The sequence below is a fragment of the Centroberyx gerrardi genome, chromosome 12, assembly GCF_048128805.1.
Source record: "Centroberyx gerrardi isolate f3 chromosome 12, fCenGer3.hap1.cur.20231027, whole genome shotgun sequence".
Classification (NCBI taxonomy): Eukaryota; Metazoa; Chordata; class Actinopteri; order Beryciformes; family Berycidae; genus Centroberyx; species Centroberyx gerrardi.
The window spans coordinates 2,555,905-2,567,131 of NC_136008.1; the positions used below are offsets into that span (position 1 = coordinate 2,555,905).

Genomic DNA, 11,227 nt, shown 5'->3' on the forward strand with positions numbered 1-11,227 from the left:
GCCCCCCTACCTCCCTCCATCCTCCCTTCCTCTCTCCTTTCTCCCTTCACCCCATCTCCTCCCTCTCTCCTCCTCCCTCCTACCTCCCTCTATCCTCCTTTGCTCCACCCAACCTCTTCCCTCGCTCCCTCTCACTTCCTTCCTCCCTATCTCTTCTCCTTGTTCTCTCTCTTCCTTCTTTCCTCCCTCCCTAACTCCTCCCTCCTACCTCCCTTCCTCCCTATCTCCTCTTCTTGTTCTCTCTCTTCCTTCTTTCCTCCCTCCCTAACTCCTCCCTCCTACCTCCCTTTCTCCACCCAACCTCTTCTCTCTCTCCCTCTTCCCTCCCTCCCTCTTTCCTCGCTCCCTCTCACTTCCTTCCTCCCTATCTCCTTGTTCTCTCTCTTCCTTCTTTCCTCCCTCCCTAACTCCTCCCTCCTACCTCCCTCTATCCTCCTTTGCTCCACCCAACCTCTTCCTTCCCTCCCTCTTTCCTTGCTCCCTCTCACTCCCTATCTCCTCTCCTTGTCCTCTCTCTTCCTTCTTTCCACCCTCCCTAACTCCTCCCTCCTACCTCCCTTTCTCCACCAAACCTCTTCTCTCCCTCCGTCCTCCCTCCCTCCCTCCACCATGAGCCTCCCCTCCGGCTCGGTGGTCGACCTGTACGGCGACGGCGCCTCGCTCCTGTCTCTGGACTCCAGTGTTTTCTACAGCGAGGCGGCGGCGTCCTGCAGCAGAGACCCGCTGGACTTCTTCATCATCAACGTGGGCGGCAGCCGGTACGTCCTGTCGCAGGAGCTGCTGGCCTCGCACCCCGAGACCCGGCTGGGCAAGCTGGCCCGCTGCGGCCGCGACTCGGCGCTGGAGCTCTGCGACGACGCCGACTTCCTGGAGAACGAGTTCTTCTTCGACCGCAACTCGCAGACCTTCCAGTAGGTGGCGCCCGAACCGCGGGAGCTGCGCGAGGAGTTAGGAAGCCGATTTAAAACATGCATGATGTCCCTTTTGTATTAAACAATAATACCGGTGTTACTTCACTTTTTTCCGATAACAATAACTTGACGTTTCAAATGGGCCACGCTTACAAAGTGCAGCACAAGTGCGAAATTCTATTCAGTTTCTAAGAGCAAAACAGTAAATCAACATTTTCTGTGTTCTAATAATTGATGTGAAATGTATTTGGTGTTGTTAATCGCCCCAAACCTTTTCACTTCTGTCAAACAACTGCATGATCATTATAATTTAATTATCTGGAAGTCACAAAATGCTAACAAGCTATAGCTAACGTCCGTACAAGAGAGGAGTCATGTAGCATTTTCAGACTTCAAGAAAATAACATTTTAATGATCCTGCTGTTGTTTGATAACCATGAAAAGGTAACAACAAATTATTTACACCATATACAATTCACATCAATTATTAGAACACATAAAAAACAACCACAGAAAATGTGTATTGTTTTGTTCATAGACAGTTAATAAGGTATAGCACTTGTACGGCACTTTGTAGGCAATTTGGAAATTTAAGTCGTTCATATTGATTGATTTTTTATTTTTTTGTGATTGTTTCAGCCCTTTATTCAACTAAACGTAGAATTAGCTGTTTTCAGTGAGCGTATGTTCCACAGTTTAGTCTTACTGAGATTAAAGTGCCGTAAACTTCCACTTCTTTTCATATCTTTGTCAGAAGGGCTGCTAACTGTCTGCTCTGTGTTCATGTTCCTGTGGACAGGTATGTGATGAACTTCTACCGGACCGGTCACCTGCACGTGCGGGAGGAGCTGTGCGTCATCTCCTTCCTGCAGGAGATCGAGTACTGGGGCATCGACGAGCTCCGCATCGACCCCTGCTGCCGCGAGCGCTACTACCGCCGCAAGGAGCTGAAGGAGAGCCTGGACGTGCGGCGGGAGGTCGAGGCCGACGACGGCGACGACGAGGACTTCGTGGGCGCGGCGTGCCCGGCTCTCCGTCGGCGCCTGTGGAACCTGCTGGAGAAACCCGATTCGTCGCGCGCCGCCCGCACCTTCGGCTCGCTCTCGGTCTTCTTCGTGGTCGTGTCGGTCGTCAACATGGCGCTCATCTCGCTGGACTTGGGGGAGGACTCGGGGGAGGACTCGGGCGCCGGCGCTCCGCTCCTGCTGGACGCTCTGGAGTACGTGTGCGTGGTTTGGTTCACCGGCGAGCTGGCGCTGCGGTTCCTGTGCGTGAGGGATAAGTGCCGCTTCAGCCGCAGCGTTCCCAACGTCATCGACCTGCTGGCCATCCTGCCCTTCTACGTGACGCTGGCGGTGGAGAGTCTCCACGGGGGAAGCACGGAGCTGGAGAACATGGGCCGCGTGGTGCAGGTGCTGCGGCTCATGAGGTCGCTCCGCATGCTGAAGCTGGGACGGCACTCCACAGGTAAACAGGAAGCACATTTAAAACAGGACTGCTTTTGTATAGAGTTGAGATGTGAAGACACGGGCGGGACTGCTTTCAGGTTCCGGAAGCATTAGCTCAAACGAATAGCATCTGCACCGAAAAAACTAGCATAGATGTAAACAAAGGCTGAGGTACAAGACTGTTTACATCCGGGTGTTAGGAGGTAAACTACTAATCCCAGAGAGAATTGTGTCATCAGCAAAAAATTGCAGAAAGTCCCCTAATTACAGAGTGGAACCGAACGTCTCAACTCTATTGCAAAGACATTTCCTTCCTTCCTTCCTTCCTTCCTTCCTTCCTTCCTTCCTTCCTTCTATTTCTTGACCTTTGAGAAATGTCAATATTCAGAAAGGAAACATAAAGTACGAAGCTCCACAGGTGAACAAGTCTTCCAGAACATAAAGCACATTTCAAATCAGACTTTTTTTCTTATTGTTTAAAAAATGCAGACTTTTTATTTCCCTATTGATCTTGATGTCAGTGGTCAATAACATACGTTTTCCTTCCAGAAATGTCAAAATTCAGAAAGGAAACAACATAAAGAAAGATTTAAATTAGTAAACTAAGTCTTCCAGAGCATAAGTTTTTATTATTGTTTAGAAAATGTAAACTTTTTATTTCCCTATTGATCTTGATGTCAGTTGTCAAAAACATATGTTTTCCTTCCAGAAATGTCAAAATTCAGAAAGGAAACAACATAAAGAAAGATTTAAATTAGTAAACTAAGTCTTCCAGAGCATAAGTTTTTATTATTGTTTAGAAAATGTAAACTTTTTACAAGTCCTATTTATTGATGAAGATTCAAAGAAAACATCATACAGGCTACGACAAATACCTCTTCCAGATCACAAAGTAGATTTAAAATTTTAAAACATCTTTTAACTTTTCCCTCCAGCTATTAACATTCAGGGACTTGAAGCGTTGTGAAGGAAAGGAAAGTTCCTCGCTGGAGGGCGTCTGAACAGGAGCAGCTGAGGGAGGGAAGATCGCTCCTCTTTCCCTTTTCCCAGCCGCTCGGGGGATTTGAACTACACTTTTCTTCTTCTGCATGGTGTGAAAAGGCAGAAGAAAAGGCTGTGAAGCTGCTGTGATGAGATTACAGTCAGGGGAGAGAGAGAGAGAGAGAGAGAGAGAGAGGGAGAGAGAGAGAGAGAGAGAGAGAGAGAGAGAGAGAGAGAGGGAGAGAGAGAGACTGTGTGTGTGAGAGTGTGCACATGATTTTGTGTGCGTACATATTTCTGTGTGTGTGTTTGAGTAGTGCATGTGTGTGTCTATGTAAGTGTACATGCATGCTTGTGTGTGAGCATGCATGGATGTACGTTTATGTGTGTGTGTGTGTGTGTGTGTGCCTACATGTGCGTGCCGCATTAGTAGATGTGTGTTGGCGTGTGTGCTTACATATGTATGTTTTAGGTGAGTGTGTGTGTGTGTGTGTGTGTGTGTGTGTGCGTGTGTGTGTCAGACAGGGACGTACGAGTTCTTTGATCTGGGTGATTTTAGGAAGGATGAGAATGGACTCAAGTCATGAATAATAAAGGGAACAGAGAGAGAGAGAGAGAGAGAGAGAGAGAGATAGAGAGAGAGAGAGAGATAATTGACTTTATTGCTCATGAGAGAAGAAGAGAGAAAGAATGTAAAATAGAGAGAGGGAGAGAGGGAAGGGGAGAGAATTTTACTTTTATAGAGAAGAAGAGTGGCAAAAAACAAAGAGACAGGGAGAGAGAGAGAGAGAGAGAGAGAGAGAATTGATTTTATTGCTCTTGAGAGAAGAAGAGAGAAAGAATGTAAAATAGAGAGAGGGAGAGAGAGAAGGGGAGAGGCAAAAAACAAAGAGAGAGAGAGGGAGAGATATACAGTATATAGGGAGAGAGACAGAATGAGAAATAGAGAGAGAGGGAAAGAGAAGAGAGCGATAGAGAGAGAGGGAGAGGATAGAATGGGATTTTAGTAATTTTGAGAGAGAGGAAAAAGAGAGAGAGACGTTTGCAAAGACAGAGAAAGAGACTGAGGGAAAAAGTGACAGAGAGAGAGAGAGAGAGAGAGAGAGAGAGAGAGAGAGAGAAAGAGAAGGGAATTGGTTTTACCGCTCTAGAGAAAAGAGACAGAGAGAGAGAGAGAAAGCAAATGATTTTGCCATTCTCAAGAGAAAAAGAGAGATCGACGAGAAAAACCCACAACACCGAGAGACGTAACTTCCACAATAACAGCATTTGTTCCTGGACAAATTAAAGCTGTCCTCAAGTGTATATTCATAAATGTTGTATAACTTTATTTCACACTGCTCTAGTTTTGAATCAGAGTTTGGTTGAAATAAAAAATAAACTGCAAACAAATAAAAGTTCCTCAAAAACATGACACAGCAACTGTTGTCTGGAACAAACAGGAATACAACTTTGTCTCGGTTTCTGTCGTCCCGGGACGGAGACAAATCTGACTTTATCTAACATGATGGACTCGTCTGTCTCTTCTTCTGTGGTGTTCATACCAGTTCAGAACACATGAAGAAACAGCTGAATATGAGCATCAGTCCAGACTTCATTTTGTTCTGCTAGGCTTTCCGAGCATGAGGAACCACATCCATCTCCCTCTACCCATAATCCCTTGTTTTTTCGGGGTGGTTTCCTGTAGTCGGTTGGATTAACAAAACGCACCGCAGTTCTCTTGTTAGAGGACTGAGACTCTCGGTTGTTCTCACCTGGACAAACCGACTGAACTGCAGGAGGAAACACTGCAGAGTTCAGAGAAACCGATCAGAACCTGCTGGCTGTGAACGCAGCCTCAGAGACTCTGTATCTCTCACCTCATCTGTCTGTATTAATATCAGGTTCGCAACACAATGAGCAACAACCTGCATATTTGTTCATATCTCCGATTTAATAACTCTCCTCTGCTGGCAAAATGTGTGTGTGTGTATCAGTGTGTGTGTGTGTGTGTGTGCTGGGGTGTATATATTTCTCTTCAGTAGGATCAGATTAAGGCTCAGCAGAATAAACAACAGTCTAATGAAAAGAGAGAGCAGAATCAGACGTACAGGAACCCAGAAGGACAAACTTTATCACCATGTGCCAAATAATATCACCAGTATAGAAATTACTCTCCACAGATAGAGTGAATGAATGAAGTTACATTTACATTTCAAAACAGTAGAATAAGATTCAACTCCTAGATCATCAACATTACAAGCAACTGAGAGTGAGGAGGCTCAAGGGTCATGAATGAATGAATAAATAAATGAATGAATGAATCCATGTCTTGTCATAAATGATCCATCCTGATGAAAGGTTTTGATTCACGGACCAAAGATTACCTGCAGCTCTAAAACTCCTTTTTCACAAATCCAGTTTTGCTGTCTTCATCATCCACCGAGGTCTGAGCATTGTTCAGATTGAGTAACATTAATAAGATGAAGCTTGTTTTGGGGTTTTCTACTGAGGGCGTGTCCCTGGTCCGCAGGCTGTGGGCGGGGCCTGAAAATAAGGTCACGTTTTGCTTGGATCGACCCCCTTGTTACGTATAAAAGTTTCTATTTTAATCATTCGGACAGGCTGTGACTTTATTCACACTCCAGGGTGACAAAAATAGACATTTTATTGAGAAATTGCATATTTTACTTGGCTATCCCCCTAAAAAGAGTTTTTGCATTTTGAAACTCTTGTGAAAACAGCAAAGCAATCGTAAAAAACTGTAATACAAATTAATTTGCATAGATTTCTTAAATGCAAATGCCGCCTGATGTTGCAATAAATAAACGTCTGCATTTCTCTCTCTCTCTGATGCTACAGCAAATGTGTTTTTTTTACTGTCACTTAAAAACCTCCATAAAGTCGACACCCAAGCTAATTTGTTTTGTTGGAGGAGAATAGAGAGATGACAAGTCATTTCGGGGTGTGAATATCGGCTCACATGTGGGTGTATTTATAAATTTGCTGTTTCTTCTCTCCGCCACGCTGCTGCCATGTTATTTTCTCCTCGCTAAGCAGCTTCAGTCATGCGACTCGCTCGGCGTTCAGACGGAGGAGAAGAGGTGGAAATGAGAGAAACATAATGAATCAAAGGGTTTTGTTCCAAAATGAGATATCCAGCATTTGAAAAGCCTGACACTCGTATAAAGTGACTGCTAATATGGAAGAAAAGGACTTGATGGATTATTAATAAAGTTATGAGTCAACGCAAGACTTTTGTTTACAAGATAATTATGTTTTATCAAAGTCATCTTTGTGAAATATTGACTCGTGAAATTTCAGATGGCAAATTTTTTGTGTGCTTGGCCATGGATAAAAAAATGTTAGTAACTGTAATAATTACACTGGCGATATACCAGAAAATCTCTGTTGTGTGAAAACCTCGTAACTCCAATTTCGGTGATGTTTATAGTTCATATTCCCAACTCTTTCATATCTCATGTCAACTTAATCTCACTTTTCTGACTTTTATATCCTTACTTAGGCAAGGGCAAGGGAAACTGTATTTATATAGCACATCTCAAATTCAATGTGCTGGAGTGCTTCTTGTGAGGAGAAATAAAAACGTTATCTGACATTAGCCGAGTAGCTCGTTAGCTAACTTAGCTGGTTAGCACTGGTACGCATTTGCTGGTTAGCAAATGCGTACCAGATAATACACGTGCAGTATGATCCCACACTGCCTCTTTATGACTGGTGTGGTATTTGAAGCTCCGGAAATTCACTTGCTACGACCAATTTCACTTTGTCCATCTTTGTTGTTGTTGTGGGAAATGGACAGCCTGTCCTTCATCATGATTGGTTGGCTGAGAAAAAAGCATTTCACGTCACCTGGCTCTTTTCTGTAAAGTTGAACCAAACTGAAACAAACTTTTGAAAGCGCTCCGCTCCTGCCGCAGTCCCCTTTCGAGAGCAGCTGCAAGGCGCACAAATGGCGGACGCTCCCGCATGTGTTTTAATGTAAAAAAGGTGGTGGCAGTTTTGAGAAAAACGCTACGTGTGTCCTAGACATCCTAAACATCCTTTTCATCATTTCTTAAAAAGTCACTCATTGGAGATGCACGGTTATCATCTGACAACACAATAAACTCCACCTTTACTCTTCTGCCCCCCCCCCCCCTCTCTGCAGGTCTGAAGTCTCTGGGTATGACCATCGCTCAGTGTTACGAGGAGGTCGGCCTCCTCCTGCTCTTCCTCGGCGTCGGCATCTCCATCTTCGCCACTGTGGTCTTCGCCCTGGAGCACGATCTCCCCGGCACCACCTTCGTCAGCGTGCCGGCCTCCTGGTGGTGGGCGACCACCTCCATGACCACGGTGGGCTACGGCGACATCCGGCCCGACACGGCTCCGGGGAAGGTGCTGGCGTTCCTCTGCATCCTGTCCGGAATCCTCATCCTGGCGCTGCCCATCGCCATCATCAACGACCGCTTCTCCGCCTGCTACTTCACCCTGAAGATGAAGGAGGCGGCGCTGCGGCACGGCGAGGCGCTGAAGAGGCTCGCCCGCGGCTCGGTGGGGGACGCGGGCGAGGGAGGAGCGGGCGGCGGCGGAGGCGTGAACCTGAGGGACGCCTACGCCCGCAGCGTCCTGGAGATGATGAGGCTGCAGGGCAGAGAGAGGGCCAGCACCCGCAGCAGCGGAGGGGAGGAGCTCTGGTGGTAGAGTCACTGCGGTCGAAGTTGTTCTTGAGAACGGCACTGAACCCCCGCCTGCTGCAGGAGGCGATGCTCCTGGCTGTCCCTGACCTCTGACCCCTCCGGTGAAATAGAAGAAGAAGAAGAAGAAGGTGGTGAAATGTGGAAGAAACTCACAGTGGAATACGGTGGTTGAAGCACTCGAAAATATAAAATTTTTACCTGGCGTAACGGAAATGTGGACAAGTCACAAAAGTGCAAACGTGGCTTATCTAGAGAGAAATGTCAAAAGTTTTGCTGGGAAATGATCAAACGCCAGCATCCAAATGTAAATTTTTCACTTCAATAGGTGACCAACCATCATTTGGAGGTCCTGTTCTATTGTAAAAATCGACTTTGCTGGCAAAATAGTGAAAGTGGCAGGTGAACTTCTGTGGCTTGTGGACAAAAAGTTAGTGTCCCTCCCTGGCTGTGGAGAAAAGTTCAGGAACTACAAACATAAACGTGACTTCCTGGTAAAGAAACCCTGCTGTCAACCTGCTCTCCTGAAATAATGTGGAATTCACTGGGGAACATAAGGGACTAATGCTGCATTCATGTCAAATGAGAAGAAGCAAAAGAACAGGATGAACATGGAAGTGTTCACGTGTTTAACTCTTTGGAACGCCCACATTTAACTTAATTTTTATTTATGAATTTAAAATCAGCCATAAACAAACTGTAGCGGATATTACTTTCTTTAGAGTTGATTGAATTACTGTGAATAAAACTGCTCATTTTGATTTTTATTATCTTGGACTGTCAACATCGGCACTTCTGCAATTCGTGACAACAAGTGGGAGATATCGGAGCGGACAAAAATATACAACACAAACCCTACTTTTATCACCTGATGTGAACGTTTTTTCCCAGTTGGCAGCTCAGATTTACGGTAAATCCGACATGTCATGAACACGGCATTGCGTGTGCAGCAGGATGAAATAAACACCAAGAAGAGACAGTTATATACTCTACAGGATCTGATGAACGGGACATACTTCTGTGACTTTTTGGTTACCTACTGTTGTGGTGAGTGGACAGTTGATGTCGGAAAGGTGCATCAGTCAAATATGGTGATCACAGTTACAGTTGATGTGTTTGTTAATATTTTATTGTGGCGTCAGACACCAGCTGAAATAATCTGGAATTCACTGTATGTCAGTGGAGATATAAAACCCTCAGTTTGTTTCATATTCTAAGTTTTTAAGCATTTAAAGACGAAACAGATGAAAACTCAATTAAAAAGAAAATGATAAAAGTGAACTGAAGAATACTGATGAGCAAATAGGAAATCCAAAGACTTTTCAATGAAAAATATTCAGTTTGCCATTCACCACTACCTTCCCACTAAACACATCCATTTTTAAGGTTCTCCACTGAAAATTGTCTTATTTATTGACTGTATATATCAAAGGAACTCTTTATGCATATCAATAAAATGTGAATATCAAATTTTCAAGCAGCAAATCAGACGTCCTACCCATTTTCCATTTCAAAATTCAAAACTTTTATCATGACATTAATTTCTTGACTGGATTTGAAGATTTTGGTTGGTGTTTGATTGGATGTATCCCTGCCTTCTGCCCAGTGCATGCTGGGATAGGCTCCAGCCCCCCCAGACCCTGAGTGGGAATAAGCAGGGATAGAAAATGAATCAATTAATGATAGTGGCTCGGAAATATGCCAACTAGACCATATCAGTCCATAGCTGAACATTGTTCTACTCAACAAATACCACAAAATGTGAAATAGCGGGTCTACAGCTACGTAAAATGTGTATTCAAATGTGTACTGGGGCTGAACAACAGTTTCTCTTTACTTTTCCTGACTTTTTGTGCAATTCCCAAACTTTTCAAGATGTGGAAACGATTATAATCTTAGGAAACCTGTTCTCATGTTCTCCAGTAGGGAATCTGTGTGGGTTTAGCGAACATCCTTGTTGTTTACCTCTGTGGTTTTCTCTGTAGACAGCTGCATGTCTCGTCTGTCGTCTGCTTGTGGTGACAAAGTGTATTTCGATAATGTGTATTTGATATTCTGAACATTTCATTGGGTTTTTATTCTGAAATAAATGTCAACGTCCTTCTCTCAAAGGTGTTTGGTGAAGAAAGTTACACAGATATAGCTTCTAGCATTGATCAACAGGTTACTACAGCGGGAGAAAAAATGCACTCAGTTTCCTGATTACCCTGCAAGGCATTGTGGGTATTAACGTCTTTGTTATTATCACAGCACAACAGAAGTTCAAATGGCTTTACTTTAAAATTATGTTTTTTGAAATTCAAGAGGATTGATTACTTTGTCATGATTTTACAATCAGTTGAACTTTTTGTGCAATTTTTTAAGAATTGATAGGTTAATAACTTTTTTTTAGCGATTCCTTAACTAGTAAAAGTAAACCCAATTAATTAATTTAGAGTCATTCATGAGATTTTTTAAAGGTTTTTCAAAAGAAATAAAAAATGGTGGCCAAAAATGTTCATCTTAGTTTCATCTTCACAGCGCAGCAGTGGCTGAACCTTAGACTGAGGGTTTGTTGCTGTTTTTGTCCAGGTTATGAGAAAAATTACCTTACGAGTTATTGGACTGAATACAGAATAAGCATTATAATAATGATGATGATATTAGCATTCCCTAGAAACATAATGTGACAACCTAATGAGTTATTTCATTCAAGCATTCTGTTTGGTCAAAGATGTTTTCCAGCCATGCTGATAATTCCCACAATGCATTATTAGCAGTGTGTTCATAGAGATATAACACATATATCTCTATCTCTGTGTTATATCTCTATGAGTGTGTTATCAAAAATGGAACTGGTTGCCACAGCAACTCTTGCATCAATGGAATTAGAAAGAACTATTTCTGTGTTTCTCCTGTATTTTTCATTCTTACATAACATTATCTCTGTGCACCTTGAGGAAAACTTCTCAGAGTCCACATGCATTAGTAACCGTTGTATAGAAGCCAGTAGAAAACCCTTGAGGCTGTTGTTTAATATGGTTTTGTTACCTCAGTGTTTCTGCCCTCTCTTGTATTATTTCTATAGTTCATTTCCATTGCTTTGCAGCTCGGTCATGCAATAAAGAACATTCTCCCTCCTCCTGTGGGTTAGAGTGGTCTTTTCAAATATCACAGCAGCCATGTCTGGAAGGCTCTTACAAACCCAGACCTGTGAGTTTCTGCATGGCTG

At 43.7% G+C, this 11,227-nt stretch overlaps 1 protein-coding gene across 1 annotated transcript; it reads left to right on the forward strand.

The window, feature by feature from the left end:
- Positions 1 to 609: 609 nt before the first annotated feature.
- LOC139913029 (potassium voltage-gated channel subfamily V member 1) lies at positions 610 to 8,023 on the forward strand. Its single transcript, XM_078287061.1, has 3 exons — positions 610 to 911; positions 1,711 to 2,378; positions 7,491 to 8,023. The coding sequence occupies exons 1-3, from the start codon at positions 610 to 612 to the stop codon at positions 8,021 to 8,023; spliced, it is 1,503 nt and encodes a 500-aa protein (XP_078143187.1).
- The last annotated feature ends 3,204 nt before the right edge of the window (positions 8,024 to 11,227 follow it).

Excerpts from the sequence above, each read along its gene's own strand:
- LOC139913029 (XM_078287061.1), top strand. The coding sequence starts at position 610 with ATGAGCCTCCCCTCCGGCTCGGTGGTCGACCTGTACGGCGACGGCGCC. Across the intron at positions 912-1,710 it reads CGCAACTCGCAGACCTTCCA|GTATGTGATGAACTTCTACC; the intron begins GTAGGTGGCGCC and ends TCCTGTGGACAG. Across the intron at positions 2,379-7,490 it reads GCTGGGACGGCACTCCACAG|GTCTGAAGTCTCTGGGTATG; the intron begins GTAAACAGGAAG and ends CCCTCTCTGCAG.